At 43.3% G+C, this 17,584-nt stretch overlaps 2 protein-coding genes across 5 annotated transcripts; both read left to right on the forward strand.

Annotated features, from left to right (window-relative positions):
• Positions 1-1,490: 1,490 nt before the first annotated feature.
• On the forward strand, positions 1,491-10,175 carry LOC311508987 (uncharacterized protein). Of its 2 annotated transcripts, none has more exons than XM_084573996.1 (11): positions 1,491-1,591; positions 2,469-2,573; positions 3,343-3,498; positions 4,820-6,440; positions 7,046-7,099; positions 7,186-8,062; positions 8,151-8,354; positions 8,469-8,532; positions 8,624-8,745; positions 8,834-8,985; positions 9,788-10,175. In XM_084573996.1, exons 1-11 carry the CDS (start codon positions 1,493-1,495, stop codon positions 9,886-9,888), a joined length of 3,555 nt encoding a protein of 1,184 aa, XP_084430122.1. In that variant the 5' UTR covers positions 1,491-1,492; the 3' UTR covers positions 9,889-10,175. The 2 variants fall into 2 exon arrangements, with proteins under 2 accessions (XP_084430122.1, XP_084430123.1); XM_084573997.1 differs by having other exon boundaries at positions 8,472-8,532.
• A 645-nt stretch (positions 10,176-10,820) lies between these two features.
• Positions 10,821-17,578, forward strand: ogal (O-GlcNAcase like). Of its 3 annotated transcripts, none has more exons than XM_084566664.1 (17): positions 10,821-11,173; positions 11,318-11,369; positions 11,941-12,038; positions 12,707-12,837; positions 13,151-13,322; positions 14,212-14,310; positions 14,406-14,545; positions 14,642-14,786; positions 15,192-15,290; positions 15,365-15,624; positions 15,700-15,874; positions 16,055-16,140; positions 16,267-16,359; positions 16,440-16,528; positions 16,613-16,733; positions 16,818-16,947; positions 17,195-17,578. In XM_084566664.1, the coding sequence occupies exons 1-17, from the start codon at positions 11,101-11,103 to the stop codon at positions 17,329-17,331; spliced, it is 2,100 nt and encodes a 699-aa protein (XP_084422790.1). In that variant the 5' UTR covers positions 10,821-11,100; the 3' UTR covers positions 17,332-17,578. The 3 variants fall into 3 exon arrangements, with proteins under 3 accessions (XP_084422790.1, XP_084422792.1, XP_084422791.1); XM_084566666.1 differs by lacking the exon at positions 11,941-12,038 and having other exon boundaries at positions 10,821-11,000; positions 11,095-11,173; XM_084566665.1 differs by lacking the exon at positions 11,941-12,038.
• Positions 17,579-17,584: the final 6 nt, after the last annotated feature.

Genomic DNA, 17,584 nt, shown 5'->3' on the forward strand with positions numbered 1-17,584 from the left:
TATAAATATGACTTGTATTTGTAGCAAGACATGGCACACAGTGAGGTTTTTTATGAATCACACTGTATATAAAAATAAATCCTGATCAGAATATGAAGGTTCATGGGAACAAAATTAAATAAATAATGTAGTAATTAGTTGAGGTGTCAAACCGCAAGCAGACCAGAAGGAACAAACAACACGAACAAGAAAATGCTTGAACGCTCATTTAGATTGAATTAGCGTTTGTATATTTCACTCACTCAGCTAAAGCTTTTAACTGCTACTGATTAGCCTCAGCTGGATACGGCGTGGATGTGGAGGGACAAACAGGATGTCTGTGGGTCAGTCTGGACAAAACAAACAGTCCAGCTCCTACAGAAATCATTTACAGCTTGATCATCGCTGCATAATGGGAAAACAGGATGGTGCACTGAATATGTAAATGTAATCAACCACAGCTGAAAATACTGATTTGGACATCTGTATTTATTACTCAGAAATACTGTATAATAAGGGTTTATTATAGGTAAGGCAGCGCAGAGAGAAGTTGGATAAGTTGAAGAGGAAAGAAAGATGATTCCTGTCACTGCAAAGTACGGGTCCCTAAAGGAAGTCGCGTGAACACGAGTGAAAAATGCATTAATGTGTTTATTCTCCAAAAATGATCTACAGTGCTGATGCTTTCTGAGGCCTGAACACATTCAAACAGACTGGACTGGAGAAACAGGTCCCGCAGGTGCCATTTCAAGTCATGGGAGTTAGTAACACTATTGTTAAAACCAAACGGTCCAACACTTTCAGACAAAACAACAGAACACATAATGAAAATTTTGAACATTACTCCCCAATACACTATTAACGCTCTCCATCAAACCCTCAATAAAGCCATAAAGGGAAAAACGGATCCAAACTAATAATAAGTTTAATGTTAGGTAACCGTGAATAGTACCAGCAGACAGTTTTTCATTTATTTTGCTGGAATTAAACTTCATGAATTGCTGCAGTTTGCTTTTTTAAGTTATGATAAATTTATACTATAAAATCTAATGCGTGGGATTTAAAAGTGTGTCGTTGTGGACTCTAGGTGTCGCTTTTGTGCAATAAGCAAATAAATAAATAAATAAATAAATAAATAGTACAAAAAAATAAAAACTACATCAGTTTAACAAGAAATTAGAATGATTAAGTTTCACATATTGACATGACATGTAAACAGTGCCAAACCTAAAGACTTAAAATTGATATTTTACGCACATATATACAAAATGCGTGTTACCTACTATATAATTGTTACAGAAACACCGTCTTTAATCTGCTAACTCGTAGAAAAATGTAATCTAAAATCAATGGGGAAATGCTAGTTACAAATTGCTGACCTGGAGTCGGGTTTCTAGCCCGTCTTCTCGCTCTCAGCAACGGAGCTTGGTGTTTCCGATCTGATCCCAGGTCGGTGTTCTCCTCGTGCCGCCAGGCGGTGACCACGTGTCTCCGTCCGGCCTGCCAGCGGACCATGTGGAGGACGCGCAAGATGGCGGCGCGGTGGATGAGGAAAGACGAGGATTTAAACGCCGGCAACAGCGATTTTCTGGCCAGCAACACCCCAAATGAGGTACCGGGCTGCTCTCGTTAGTTAATGTGTCACCTTATAAACCGCATGCCGCTGGTTTCCGGTGCTTTAGCTCGGCGTGCTTCGCCGGCTCTCGAGGCCACATGCGCGCATGGCGACACGTGGCTCATAGTACTACTGAGGAGGTGATCAGGGAGTTGGCTGAGCTGAGCGATCAGCCCGATATCATTCGGTACAGAATTAGCTTAACGACGAACTAGTTAATGACATTACCCGTGTGTGCTTATAATTACAATAATCTTCAGATTTACACATTAACCGGTCTGTTCCTCCAGGAGTACAACATGTTCACATTCGTTTTCTCCCCCTCTACTATCCCCTGTTCGTTATCCCTTATTTATTTTCTTTAGCTGAACATATTTCATCTCAGGTACGGATGCATCGTTGCATGAATATAGGACATAAGAGCTCTCCAACGTCCTACAGGTCGTGTGCAGATGTTACATCCGCCTCTGCAGCCCCTGGGTCCACTTCCTTGAACACCAAATAAACACCCTTTATTCATAGACTGAGCCTTATACTTGAGTCAGTTTGTCCAAAGATCTCTTGTGGCTTCAGAGAGTCCCTGATGCAAAATGTTAACTGTTATGCTTCAGGGTAACCATATTGTTTAAAATATTCAAATGTTTATGAATTAAAACACAGAGATGGTTTTATTTTTCTATTAGGAAATTTGTCATCACCCACAGTATTTATCATTTACTTTGCTTTCAACTTGAAAACATTTCTGCAAATGAATTAACAATATATAATGTAAATATAAATATGGTCTAAATGCTTTTCATAGGCAGCATTACGTCTGATCAGTGATTAAATATACATAAAATGGGAGATCTAATATTTATCTTAATGTCTGCAGTTGATCCTGAGTGCTTGTGATGTGGGAGCCGTGGACATGGACACACAGTCCTGCGTGGATCGCTCCATCCTGGCCATTTTTGAAGACAGCACCGTTGCATCAGAGGTCAGAGTTATAGCTGATTAATCAGAATGAGTGATCGTCCTCACAATGTTTCTACAATCCACCTGGAATCATTCTTATTAGAGCTTCCAACTTAACTATTTACATGGACACTAAATGAAATGATCTGATAAGATGTTTGCTTTGCATGCCCCAAACACCAGTCGCAGTAGAAACTTGTCAAGAGAGCAAAGACATTCTTCCCGCTTCTCCCAGAAAGATAGAGAAGAAAGAAGAACTGCAACAACTTTATTGATCATCCTGAATTAGTTCAATAGGCAATGATAATCAAGATGATTCCATGTCCCTTAACAAAGTAGCCCATCTCAATTCTAGCTTCGTTCAGCTTTTCAGACATTTAAACAGCTGGTTGTTGTGCTACCTCCATGTTTCTGTTCCTTCTGAAAATTCGTCACTTCACTTGATGTTTACCCAACGTGAGGCAGACATGTACAGGTCAAATAGATTTATGCCAACCACTGAGATATACATCGTTATTGGGAGCTAATATTTTCTATTGAGTTACACCACCTGTGATCAATCTGACTGAAAACGTCTTCTGATCAGATCTCTCTGTTCTGATTGAGGTGGTTACATGAGGTGTTTCTGTTCTAATTATTAGTGGGATATTAGTGTCCAAGTAAACATGGGAAGTGAACCGTTCCCTGGATCTTCCCTGGGAGTTTGTACATTAACAGTATAACACATCAGTCTTTGCATTATATCACAGAGCAACGAATCAATCTATTTGTATTCGGGTTTTCTCTTCCAGGGCAAGATGGGAATGGAGGAAGAAAGTGAGAGCCTGCTGTCTGCCCTGACCGAGATGCTGGACAGTGTGGAGGATGATGACAGGACTCTGTCTCCCTTTGACACCCTGCCAGACACCAACCTTCTCAGCCACACAGAGCACAGGAACGACTCAGCGGTGAGTGGAAACAGTAGCTTGATTAAAATGTATTATGATAAATCCATTCATGTAGTGCTTTACAATTAATAGATACTTGGGTCCCATTCAGACTTGGTATTAACATGGGTCTTGAGTAATACGCGAGCTCACACCAGGCATTAAAATGCAACTCTCCTAATGTGCCTCAACCAGCCACTCAAGACCTGATCACAGTTTTATGATCAAAGATCATTTGAGCTACAGTAGAATATTGTAACAGCTGCTGTCTCTAATGGGTTGCTATGTAGCGCTGTTTCAAAACCGCATACCCTGCTGGGTGTTGTGCGTGTGTCCTGACATGGGGACATGATGCAAATTGTGGAGGATAATGAGCCGTTAAGTCTCTCTCACTCACAGAAATCGCACGTTATTATTTATCTCTGCTGTGATGGTTAATTTCAGAGCCCCGCGCAAAACTTTAGATTAGATCTGGAACTCTGACATAGGAGACGGTCATTATTGAGGAAATATGTAACGTATTTCGACACTCAATTTGTTCATTCTTATTTGTATTTATTTATTATTCATTTAGTTAATGGCTACAACAGTCTGTCAGTGTGGCCAGGACTCGTGTGTGTTCACACTGATGAAGGATTGTGGTCACAAGCGGCTCAGATAACCTCCAAATGAGGTCTGAGTGATCTGATCTCTAATGCATCCTCAGCTTGTTAATACCAGGTCTGTACAGGGCCTTAGTTCCTCTGTTCAGGGCCAAGTAAATATGGTCGGCCATGGTGATCTAAAGCTGTTGTGATTTAACAGTGATATAAATTTGTATAGGTATTATTATCATACAAATACATTATGTGATGTCCCATTTAGGCCTGTGCCAGCTGATTATCAGCTCAACTACAGATGACTGAAGACACAAATTAAGATTGTTTGCTTGTTTGTTGGGGTTTTATGGCTATTAGAGACCCTTGTTAATTAGCACAAGTGACTCTGTCCCCTACATTATTGCAATGGTGTGTCCTTCTGCTAATTAACAGCTCAGCTATAATTTGTGTGTGCATAATTAGAGACAGACCAAGACACAGTGAAGAAAGGAGGCTGAGAACCAAGCTGTCGTGCAGCTTGATTGCCACGTAGTAAAACGCAGGTTACTGGCTGCAGCTGTACCGTGAGATCCCTTATATTGATAGCTGAGATGATGGATGAGGGAGGAATGTACAGATTATGTGTGGGGGATTGTTTAAACGCTGATAACGATCCTAATCTGGTTCCATCGCTACTTTTTTCTGTGAAAAGCTTAGACTCTTGACAGCTAGATATTTCATTGTCTTTTCTGTTCTCTCTTCAGGAACCATCTGTAGCTCACAGACTTAGGCAGAGACCTAAACCACCAAATGTAACATTTAAAGTTAAGAGTGATGGTGAAAAGGACCAGGAGCGCATGGAGCGTTGCCTTCCAGACATTAAGAAAGCAGAGACTGAAGTGGAGGTTTTCACCTCAACGTCTCTCGTCAACCTGGTGAAGATCATGCACTCCTACTGTCTGAAGCTGCATGTGGAGGAAGGGGACAAGCTGAGGAAAAACCACACCATATTCTCCCAGGAAGAGGTGTGGAAGTATGAGCAGCCTACTGAAGAGAGCGACGAGGAGATAAATGTTGTATCTGATGATGAGACACCTGTGAAAAAGACAAAGGAGGAAGCCGCTGCAGATGGGCGAGGAGATAATGGCCAGCTTCTGAAGAGCGTGCTGCTGAATGGAAACTCATTCAGACCTCCACCATCCAGAGAGAAGAAGAGGGTGAGCTTTGGCCCTGTTCAAGTGGCTCTGTTTGACGAATCAGTGGAAAATGGATTGAATGAGGACATTTTAACAAGTGGCCACATGAGTGAAACTGAGTCAGTGAGCAGCACGAAAGCACTTGAGAATCCAGACGACTCAGCACTTGAACCCCCGACACTGTCCTCAGAAATGAGTCATAATGAGCCTGAGGTGCAGGCACTTAAAGCTGAGACAAAGACGAAATCACTCAGCCTCCAACAGTACAGACAGCTTCGGCAGAAGAGACGGCCCCTGGTGGAGACACAGGGGAACTACACCACAAAGTGGCCGTCTGTTTCTGAGCCCCCCAAGGAGCTGACCCCCATCCTCTGTTTAGAAAACAGCTGTAGGCCAAAGACAACACACCCACACCACATCCATAAACCTCATCACAAGACTTCATCCCATTGTGCCTCTGTGCCACCCGGGTCCTCAGAGGCTGCTTCTTGTCTACGTCGCAGCGGATTAAAGCGCTCAAGGACAGAATCCAAACTCATCTCACCTGTCAGTCCACTGCCAGATGCCACCGCTAACCTAAAAGCCATTGTGCCAGAGAGTAAGAGAAGTCCAGTGAAGAAAGTGACACTCCTTAGCAGTGATCCTCCAAATCCTGTCCTCGTGCCCCTGCCAGTCCTTCAAACAGCATCCACTGCCGACTCCTCATCAGAGTCCAGAGTGGAGTTTCTCTGCAGAAACTTGAAAGAAATCCAAGATAAATCCTCAGCTGCAACTCCTCAAAGACAGACCTCAGAGCCAAAGACTCAGGCGTTGTTACTGAACAAGGATTGTAACCTGAACTGCACCACACTGCACCATAAGGCCATATTCACTACAATACCTCCAGACACCTCCTGTATAACTGCAGCCCCAACCGAATCTACTTCAGAGAGCATAAAACCACAGCCTCAGAATTGTAGTCTGAGTCCAACGAAAGAAACCAAGTTGGTACCAAACACTCCTGATACAGTGACACCAACAATACGTCCCTCCTCAACCCAACACTGCAGTCAGCCATCTTCTCCTGTAGATGGTCCCATGTTGGTAACGAAGGAGGAGTTACTAGACGTGTCCCACAGTAACTGTCCTCCTGAGAAACCACCGGTGCTTCAAACCAGCTGTGGAGGGCAGAGTGCAACAGCTGACTCAGGTAAACCAGGTGGCAGTTGACTTTGACTGAAAGGAATAGTTTTAGGAGGTGATAAACAAAGCTAAGACCAGTTAACTGAGCCTAGCATAAAGACTGTAAGCAGCTCCAGAGCTCACATGGTATACAGTATCGTCTTTATTTAACCTTAAAACAACAACATTGCACTGACAGTTATTAGGTGTTCATTGTTCAGCTTCGGAGGAGATAACAGATTAAAAATGGTCGGACCATTGACTGAATACACAGTGGTTGTGAAGCTCAGGTTGGCAGCTAAAGCCATCGCCCTCTTGCCATGTGTAGCTGAAGTGGAGCTAAGGTGTGCACATGTTTATTTCTGCTGTAAAGTTGGGCATTTTAACATGGAGGTCTATGGGGATTGACTCGTATTTGGAGCCTTCCTGAAGTGGCCATTTGAGGAACTGCAGCTTTTTGGTTTCCCTTGTCAGCCCCAGAGTTTGCCACTGGGGTCAGAGCCAGCCTATCTTTGTGTTTCCAGTCTGTATGCTAAGCTAAGCTAACTGTCTCCTCTCTGGGCTGTTGGTGTTAAAGCTAATGGTGAATAAGATGGAAATCTTCCAACGTCAGTTTTCTCATTGTCCCGTTAGGAATTGAAGCCCCTGACGTGACCAGCCTGCTGGAGCAGTTTGAGGAGACACAGGGTGAGTTGTCAGACTACTGATGTAACTGTATTAATGCGTGCTGATGTTCAGTCTAATGTGACCTGTCTTTATTCTTCATCCTCCAGCTAAAGAGGAGAGAGTGTGTGAGGACACGCCCCATGCTCATTTAGCTGCTAACCTACAAACAGACGGACACGCAGACCTGGACAGAACTCATCCTGTGGGATCAGAAAAGACGTCCAGATTACTTGAATCTTTAAGCACTTCACAAAATCCTGGGACACACAAAGCAGTCAGGAATCTGCCAGATTTCCAAACACTGGAGGGTGTGGACATCCCAGAGCCCCTCTGCACTGAGATCATCCTGAGCACTCAGCAAGAGCAGCCTTCCAGACGCAGAAATCCTCCACCTAAGGCCATTCAGATAATTGACCCTCGTCCTCTGCCGTCCAAGAAGATTCAGACAAGCTTGTCAGAGTCGCCCGCTGCTCAATACTCTCCGCACATTTATTCATATATTTCCTCAGATCACGATTACTGCGGCGGCCCTGTAGATTATTCCCCTTTAACTTCTTCTCCGCGTAGCAGAGCTAAGGCCTCATTTAAGGAAATTCCTAAGACCACTACTGAACCTCAGGTGACTACTCAGGACTCAGCTGTTGAAGGCAAAAAGCCGATCTCAGCTGGACTTACAAAGTCTGTGCCGCTGCATCACTCAGAGGAACCCTGGATCAGATCGGGGGCAGAGCGGTTGACAAACGAAGCTCTGCAGTTTTCAAACACAGAACTTGATGGTGCAGGTGAAAACAGGACACCCCCATGCGGCCTCCCTACACCTCCGCCCAGCCCTCCTTTCAGAGGGAGAGACAGAAGGAGGTATTGGAGAAGATCTACAAGGTCCGACTCAAGCTCCAGCTCCTGTTCTTCATCATCATCTTCCTCCTCCAGCTCTGCATCCCGCTCTGCATCCCGCTCTGCATCCCGCTCTCCAAAAAGACCAAGGTATTCATCTTCTATCATTCAGCTTGAGTATTTACTTATTCTTGAGTGTTTTCCCTCACCATCATCTTTACCTTTGTCTGTCTCACAGGCTCCATCACAAGCGTTCAGAGAGCAGTTCATGTTCGTCGTCTTCCTCTTACTCCCGCTCCCCTCCTCGGCGCCACAGGTTGTCTCACTCCAGGTCCCGATACAGCAGGTCAAGGTCGAGATCCTGGTCTCGGTCCAGGTCCCCATCCCAATCACGATCACCATCGCCACAAATATGCCGCAGGCGGTGGAGAGATGTTTGCAGGTCAGTTAATGTTGTTGATAAGTTGTAAATCTAGTGAAACTGTAAGACTTGATAGCACATGTGTTACTTAAGGAGTTTCTGTCTCCCTCTAATCTCAACTTAATGTCCCTGCAGCAGCAGAGAGGCCAGGAAGCTGAAGAGAGAGCACGAGATCAGGATTCAAAAACTTAAAGCCATAGTGAGTAAAAGATTATCTGATGTTTTGGGGGGTTTTCTTGTTTGTTTGTTTTTTTTAGTGTGTTGTAATTGCATTGAATCTTTTTGCACAGGATGAGCGTAGGGTTGTGTACGTCGGCCGCATCAGCAAGTCCATGACTCATGAAGAACTGAGAGACCGCTTCACTCAATTCGGAGAGGTGGAATGTGTCTCGCTTCACTTCAGAGATAGAGGGTAAGATAAAATGTGTTTAAAATAGTTTTTAGCTGCCTTACGTCCCGTGTTCATCATTATTAATCTCCACCATCTTTGTTTCTCACAGTGACCACTATGGCTTCGTTACCTTCTACAACAATGAAGATGCATTTGCAGCCATTGATAACGGTAGCAAACTACGGAGGCCTAACGAGCTGCCGTTTGACATCTGCTTTGGTGGAAGAAGGCAGTTCTGTAATACAGACTACGCTGATCTAGGTGATAAAAATTCAAGCACATCAATTCATCCTATTCACCATTCAGCCACAACTTTAAAACCACCAACCAGTGAAGTGATTAATACTGATTATCTCAATGCGATGTAATGTTCTTCTGGGAAACCTGGGTCGTGGATATTACTTTGATGCGTACCACCACCTCAATAACTGTTGTAGACCAAGCACACCTCCATGGTAACGGGAAGGTGGTGTTCTTTGCATCCTGATGTGCTCTCCAGATAGTTGATTCATACACACTTGAGAAAACATGATTTATCAGACGAGGTCACCTTCTTCCATTCCCGAAAACCCGAAGGAAACAACTCCATACGTAACGTGAACTAGCATAACTTTCTTAGTGCTCGCTAGAAAAGTTAAATTTAAAGATTGCTACAAACATTTTACGTTAAGTTAGATTTATTCGCTGATACTTTATTTAATCTTAATTACATTTGTCCATAGAAAGCCATGGCTCAAAAGTACTTTAAGAATTAATGTACATGAACTGCGCAGACTGCCGCTGTTTGTCGCTAAATCCAATATCCACGTTATTGCGATAATTTAAAGACGGACCGAAAGAAAACTCATAATCTTATTCTATGCTGCTTAATATATCCCACCTAGTGACAGATGTCATGATAATAAAATATTATATATTCATGTCACGAATGATTTGAACCAGTTGGTCGTAATGTTATGGCTGATCAGTATACTGAAGAACCAGGTTACTATGTGTCATAACAGATCAAGTTTTCTAGTCTATGAAAATAAGTCTTACACCTTTGAGATGTTGTCTTCCTCAGATGCCAACAGAGATGCAGAATCGTCTCCTCCAAAGAGCAGGTGTCAGGACCTCGACTTCGATTCATTGCTGAAACAGGCCCAGAGAGGATTAAAGAGGTAGCAGAGGGAGGACAAGAACACGAGCTGGAGGAAGAAAGGATGACAAACCTCTGAGCATCATGCTCGTACTTATGTAGCAAACATTTGTATGTTTTTTTTTAATGTTCTAACTCTAATCTCTTCTAATTCTATATAAGCATGCAGTTTCTATGTGTATAGTTTATATGTACAAATATGTAGCACTCATATGCATGCAGTTTTTAATTTGTGACATATTTTTGTTGCATTCCAGAACACTGATAAGGTTTTGTACATTGAAATAAAGGCTGTTTATTGGTCTTACAGTTCATATGGTTTATTTTCTGTTGTTATGCATTTTTACATTCCTAGAAAGGCACATTGTATTGCAGGGGCTCAAGATCTTGAAGTAGAGATAGATATTGCCACAGAGGAGGACCTAATACGGGAGTACACTAAAGACATTTCTGTACGTAACTGAGCAAAGGAGCTGCAGTATAGATTGCTGCATCGTTTAGGTGGACCCTAGCAAGTCAGCTGTACGCAGAATGGATTAAGTGCAGTAAATAGGTTGACAGTTTTATACATACTATAAGGATGTGTACATATACAGAACTTTTGGGGGAAAGTAATCTTGAAGCTAAACTTGGTTTTTAATTAAAAAAACAAACAAAAAACATTGGATCTGGGCCCACCAGGCTTCTATAGAGTATGCCCCACCCACAAAATTAAAGGGACCCATAGCCAGACGCGACTACAGCAGCAGTAATATTCCCCCTGCTGTTTGTGAATGTTAAATATATGAGTAATATATAGATAAGTGAATTACACGGTAAAGCAAATGTAAAACTTAATAAAAACATGTATAAAAAAAGTGATGGTTTGAAACGATTTTACCGCCTCTTTATTAGTAGCAGGTGAACTGTCCCTTTAAGCCACAGGGGATACTGTCTCTTTAAGACGTCCAACCGGAAGTAGAGGCAGTAAACATGATTCTGAGGTGAACTACAGCCCTCACTAAAACAATAGCTGCCTTATTGATTCAAACAACATTTACAGCTTTCAGACTTTGGATATCGGTGTCATGTTGCGCAGTATCCGAGGCGTTTGATCTCATCCGGTCTGCGCAGGCGCGAGAAGACTACAAAAGTGCATGTAAGCCATGACTGACAGTTAGGCTGTGTCAGAGCTGTCTGAGCGTTGTTAAACTCACTCAGGAGAAAGAGACGAGATCTCTAAACTTTTACAGGAAAACATGTTGAAGCCGGGCAGTGCAGAGGGGCAAGCCCATACCGGGACGGGGCGCTTCATCAGCGGCGTGGTGGAAGGTGAGCAGACGGGGATCAGGGGGGCCCAAAGAGTCCAGACCCCCGCTGAGGAGCCAGGATGTTACCATCTATATGCCATGCATCTGGGATATCTCTCATACATTGATAATTTCTGTGCATAAATCTGACCTTTGCTTGACGCAGGTTTTTATGGTAGACCATGGACTATGGAGCAAAGAACAGAGCTGTTTAAAAGGTACGTGGCCTCCAGCAATGAATGGTTGCAGCACCATAACTGGAGATCATTTTTTTAAAAATATAATGCAAAATGTATCAAATATGGTGTCCCATAGAGTTTTTTCTGTACCTTATTTTGTTTCCAGGATAAAGACAACAGTATTGAGTAAACACGATGATTCAAACATGAATTTAAACAACTGACCTGTTGCTTCATTAGGTAGTGAAAACAAATGCATTCTAGTATAACAGTCCTGCACTGAATCTCATCTTCATGAACGTTATAGTAGTCAACATTAGTTCAAAATAACCGCGACAGATGTTGATGCATCTGTATTTTCATTTTGGAGGCTGTGGTTTGTAGTACCACAGGATTATATTGTGTTGTACTGGCACGTTTCTATTATTTTGAAACTGCATCCTCCAGAATGATCATACAGTTGAATTGCCCCCTTACTGATGTTGTTTCAATGCAAACTAAACCTTAGAACAGTCACAACGCTAAGATTTAGTATACGAGTGTACCTACTGAACCGGAAAATGGGCGTAAAAGATAACGTTGGTGCGACTGCTGATGCCGGGTTTTACAGGGAGCAGAAGTGGGGTTTGAACACGTACCTGTACGCCCCCAAGGATGACTACAAACATAGGATGTACTGGAGAGAATTGTACTCTGCTGAGGAGGCAGGTGAGTCCCACCTCGTCACAAATCTCTGTAGTCACTTGAAAGTGGAGGTTCGACTTTTTAAATATCCAAAATTGCTGATGGAAAGTACTTTTTGTAGAATAAGTGGTGGTTGCAAATATTCAAAATGCACATCCTCAACAGCTTTGGCCTGCAAAACCAAGGGCACAGCTATTACATTTATATCTTGATCACTAGGATCCTCTTAAAAAGGACACTCGTAAAGTGCCCTAAACCTGAGCGTTTAAATCTTGGGAGTACACATTGGTAATTGATCACGAACCTTACCAAAAAAAAAAAAAACAACTATTTAGAGCACTTGAAATGAAAAAGATGGGATCATTTATCAACCTTTAACGCTGAGCGTCTCTACTGGTTGCCTGGGTGTTATCAACGACCTTACAAGACTGAAGGGCAGTGATGATGAAGCTTAACACTTTTGAAACCTTTACGCCTCTTACGACACCCAGTGCATGTGAACGCAGACACTATCAGAAGACTTTACACCATCTCATATTATTAGAATTCTGCATTTATATGTTTTCAATACAGGAACAATGCAAAGAACAAAACAGCTGATTTGATATCCTCGCTGCTGTCCTACAAATGTCTTTGTTCGTTGATGGATGAGAAGTGACTGAAACGGCATTGATTTTTTCCCCTTCTCATAGATCAGCTAATCGCCCTCATATCAGCAGCTAAACAGCATGACGTCGAGTTCATCTATGCAATCTCTCCCGGTCTGGACATTACTTTTTCCAACCCCAAAGAAGTAACTGCACTGAAGAGGAAGCTGGATCAGGTAGTTCTTTGTAAGCAGATGCGAGGAGGGTGGTGCAGGAGAAACCATTTACTCATCAGTTGTATTTAGCTATATGGTTCCCGGAGGCTTTGTTCTGCACACCTCTGTACTTTATATGAAACGTGCAGCAGTAAAACAAACACTTGATGAAGTGCAAGTAGGTCAGCAGACGGCTGATGGGAATGCTGCGGGTAATAGGGCTCTATTTCCTGGTGGAATAACCTTTTCTGTTATAAAAGTGAACCGTTTTGACCAAAGAGGACATTGGCCGGTAAAAACACAAAACACCCAGCGTGTCCCTTTTCCTCTTCAGGTGAAGGAGTTCGGCTGCAGGTCGTTCTCTTTACTCTTTGATGACATCGAGACTGAGATGTGTCCAGCTGATAAACAGGCTTTCAGCTCCTTCGCTCACGCTCAGGTGGCCATTACTAATGAGGTGTATCAGCACTTGAAGGAACCTGAGACCTTCCTCTTCTGCCCTACAGGTCAGACAGTGGAGCTGATGTACAGTCCATTTAAGCTCAGAAGGAGGGTTACAGTTCACACAGAATTTCCTGACACTGACTAACTGAACATTCCCAGTCTTACGTCAGATAGGATCTCTGTTTTATTATAAAAAATCTGTAATGACAGGATAATAGTAGAGAGAAAGATTTATTTCAGCTTTTTGTCCTTTCACATTCTCTCTTTCACTTTCCCAGTGGCTCACTAAGATACAGTTAGTGTTTGGTTGCATGACTTCATAGTGTTTCATTTGGATCAAATGTTTCATGTAGCCTTCTACAATTACTTTAGCCCCTTCCTCTTGACAGAAGTGGCTGAACTGAGCCAGGCTGGTTGGCCTCCTCGCTCACACAAATTTTGTATTAGATTGTGGTAATTGTTTTGTGATGGCCACTCCAATACCTCAAATTTGCTGTCCTTCGCCTATTTTACCACAACTTGGGAAGCAAGCTTGGGCTCTTTATCTGGTTGGAAGAAGGTTTTCCTGGCTGACGACTTGAAAATTTCCTTTAATATAATCACATAATCTGCCTACCTTGTGAGGCCATCTGTTTGTTGAAGTGCACCAGTCCCTCCTGGAGCAAACGCAGAACATGATGCTGCCACCACCGTGCTTCACAGTTAGGATGATTTTTTTCCAGTTTGCAAGTTGGTCAACTGAGTATACTGAGTATATGTCTTGTGTCATATGAAAAGTAGACTAACAGACTAGAACTAGAGTTTGTTCTGAGTAGTGGTTTACATACACTTCAGCATAACTGTACGTCAACTTCTAGCTTAAACTCAAACGTCATCTGAGATCTTCAAGGAAGAAAAGAGAGTTAAATGTTAATTCCCAGCATTTGCTCTTGTTCTGTCCTGTAACTCCAGATTACTGTGCTGCCTTCTGTACTCCCAATGTATCACAGTCCTCTTACCTGCACACTGTGGGAGAGAAGCTCCTGCCTGGCATCGACATACTCTGGACTGGTAAGGTTAAACTAAGCCACAGTTTCCGTGATCTTTAATTTTCCATACGCAGTCAGAGATATTATAACACAATTTTCTCTATTTCTATTATTTAGGTCCAAAAGTGGTATCCCACAAAATCTCTGTTGAATCCATAGAGGAGGTGTCCTCCGTCCTGAAGAGGGCACCAGTCATCTGGGACAATATCCATGCCAATGATTATGATCCTCAAAGGCTTTTCCTTGGACCCTATAAGGTATATTGTACATTGTATTTTAAGAATCACAGACTGACTCCAGTCTAACCGCGATATCTGTATTATGAAATGATGAACATTATCTTGTTCTAAAAGGATCGGCCCACTGAGCTGATTCCCAAACTGAGGGGCGTGCTCACGAACCCCAACTGTGAGTTTTATCCAAACTTTGTGGCCATCCACACTTTGGCAACCTGGTGTAAGTCACCTGCTGATGGCGGACCAAGAGATGTGGAAATGGGTGAGTGATCAGTTATCACTCACTGATTATGTATAAAACAAATCTGAAACAGGATTTGTCATAGCATAATAAAATGAAATGCCAGAAATGTCAGAGAACCAACAGAAGAGGTCCAAATCTGTGGCACAATTTGGAAAACAGCCATCACAAGTCTAGCAGCTGAGACAAAATAAAACTATAGTATTTGTAGATCACAGAGAAATGTAGAAAGTTGCAATTTATGGATTTAATTAACCTTAACTCTGGTCTTTCTAACTTATTATTTTAAACCTCACATCGGGTTGTCAGTATGAAAGATGATCAACCAAAGTAATTTTATTTTGTGGTTTTGTTGTGTAACACAGGATTATTGTAGCACAAGCACAGAGCTTGAACACTCTCACTGTCTTTGACCTCCAACCCCAGGCGAAGAGGAGCAGGACCCCTATTACAGCCCCCACAAAGCCCTGACCCTGGCCCTCACTGACTGGCTGCAGGAGTTCATGAGTACGGATCAACCAGGAGGTAGATTCAGCTTAATAATATCACAGAAACAAGGTGAGAAAGAAAGTGCGTCAATGCACTGTGTCTACCTCTAGGCACCTGTCATCCAGCTCGCCTCAAGAAAGAGTCGTCAGATGAGGAGCCCATGCAGACAGACATAGGGGAGGCCGCCTATGTTCCTGGTCCTGGGGAGAACCCAATCTATACAGCTGAGCCTCTGACACTGGATGACCTGAAGTTGCTGTCAGACCTCTTCTACTTGCCCTACGAACACGGCACCACAGCCAGGACCATGCTGCAAGAGCTGGACTGGCTCAAAAACCACAGTCAAGCTGCTGCTGCGGGGACAAACGAGGTAATGTTTGAATCTTTTCAAAATGCAATAGTTTGTTGTCCTCGCACAGATGCCTCACTTCCTGGTGTTTCGTAGACAGCAGAGTGGTGCACCAGAGCGCAGCAGTTTGATGACATGTGCGACGCGGTGGTGCAGATGTTCAACCGCCTGTCGAACGCCCCGAACCGCAGCATTCTGTACGATCTCTACAACTACATCTGTGACATCAAGAGCGGGGTCGGACTGGCTCGGGCTTACGTGAAAACACTAGGTGAGAAGCAAGCCACTTGAGTCCGGCTCGAAAAGCGAGTCAATCCACATAGACTTCCATGTTGAAATCTGCAACTTAACACCAAAATTTTAGGGAGTGGATGTTCACGAAATCTTCTCCTGTTGTGTTACTGGCTGAAGTTGCCGGCTTTAGCTTTAAATATGTTGGTGTTTTCCACAGGAGGTCAGGCTCGACCCTCGGCCCATGTGATGAACGGTGATCCTGAACCCTGGGGCTTCAGAGGAGGCCTCTCTGGAGAGTTCCAGGTAACCTCAACAGTGATTGGATGACTGTCATTAATAAAGCATGGCCACTAATACACCCTGTCTATTGTTACATCCTTAGTAAAGTACTGATGTAGTGAATATTTATACTGTTTGTTGTATTTATAGAGAATGCTTCCAGGACATGGTAACAGGGACCTGTTCAGACATCCTCCCATGACGGCAGTTTACAGCATACGACCCTACTGCCCTGAGGACAAGGTGAGGGTGGCAGATCCTCAAGATTTGCGTCACCTTTTGGTTAAAGTACAAAAGTAATAAAGTATTGTTCCCTGTCTTAGATGGAGGTGCAGAGGATTTTCAGGGAGATGCAAAGAGCTGAAGGCAGCAAACCCCCCTTAATGGCACAGCCTCCACTCATCAGCGACGGGTAAGAAATGGTCTGTTGCTCTTTCTGAAATATTTATGCTTTTATCATCAGCTCCATCTTAATGCTTCATTTGACCCATGGCAGCCTGTCAGCAGGGGAAATCTCACCTTCCCCCCAGTGTGCTTTAGTCCTGGAGGATGAGATTGGGGTGTGCGGTTATGCACTGGCACTCATCGACGCCAAACCAGCCGCTGTTAAGACTCAGGTGATGAAAGACGTGATCGTTTTCCAGAATACAAGACGATTGTCAACTTCAATCACTCCACTGAATTTTCTTTCTTACCTCTAGGGGGCAGTAAGTGAGAAGGTGTTTGAGGAGTTCCCCTCCCTGGTTGCCATTCAAGCGCTCCCCCGGGTCACTGACCCATCTCCAGCCAAGCGTATGATTGATCGGCTTTTGTCCTCCATCAAGAGCAGCGGTAAGCGGAGACCTCACACTGTGAATTTGATCACTCGTGATGCAAGCTGTGGAAGTGGTCTGTAACTAGTTCACAATCTCAGGATCGTCAGGCAGAAGAGTCACCACAAGGGGGAGCTGTTCAGTTGCACACCTGCAAACACTATTTAGTCTACTAGTTGATGTTCATGCTATAAAATATACTGTATATATATTTTTTTTTACACTTCCATTCAAAAATACTGTCACTATCTTATCTTTCCTTCCAGGGTCGAGAGGAGTATTTTGTGAGCTGAGGCAGAGCGATCGGAGGATGCTCGACTTTTACTCCAAACTTGGCTCCTTTAAACCCATACAACTGGACGGTCTGCCTCAGAACGTCCTTATCATGGCAACAAGCCTGTGAACAAGGCCCTTTACAAAGACTTCCCTCAGGTCTGAAGTGTTTAAAGGCGTGCCCGTTGTAACTTTGCTGCATGTTATAGTGATCCAAACCGCCTTCCCTATCTGCGATCTAGTTGCCATGCTTCCCTATGAAGTATTTACAATGCATAGTTAAATCTGTGTAACTGTGAAATGAAATTACTATTGATTTACATAGCAGTCGTGAAATGTCATAATTTTGTTTTAAACCAGCACAATAAAAATATTAACACCAC

Source organism: Chelon labrosus, assembly GCF_963514085.1.
Source record: "Chelon labrosus genome assembly, chromosome: 2".
Taxonomy (NCBI): domain Eukaryota; kingdom Metazoa; phylum Chordata; class Actinopteri; order Mugiliformes; family Mugilidae; genus Chelon; species Chelon labrosus.

What these genes read in the sequence shown, in the direction of transcription:
- LOC311508987 (XM_084573996.1), top strand. Translation starts at nt 1,493, where the DNA reads ATGTGGAGGACGCGCAAGATGGCGGCGCGGTGGATGAGGAAAGACGAG. An exon ending in GAGTGCAACAGCTGACTCAG is followed by an intron (nt 6,441 to 7,045) that starts GTAAACCAGGTG and finishes TTGTCCCGTTAG; the next exon opens with GAATTGAAGCCCCTGACGTG. An exon ending in TACAGACTACGCTGATCTAG is followed by an intron (nt 8,986 to 9,787) that starts GTGATAAAAATT and finishes TGTCTTCCTCAG; the next exon opens with ATGCCAACAGAGATGCAGAA.
- ogal (XM_084566664.1), top strand. Translation starts at nt 11,101, where the DNA reads ATGTTGAAGCCGGGCAGTGCAGAGGGGCAAGCCCATACCGGGACGGGG. An exon ending in GTACTCTGCTGAGGAGGCAG is followed by an intron (nt 12,039 to 12,706) that starts GTGAGTCCCACC and finishes CCCTTCTCATAG; the next exon opens with ATCAGCTAATCGCCCTCATA. An exon ending in TGAAGAGGAAGCTGGATCAG is followed by an intron (nt 12,838 to 13,150) that starts GTAGTTCTTTGT and finishes TTTCCTCTTCAG; the next exon opens with GTGAAGGAGTTCGGCTGCAG.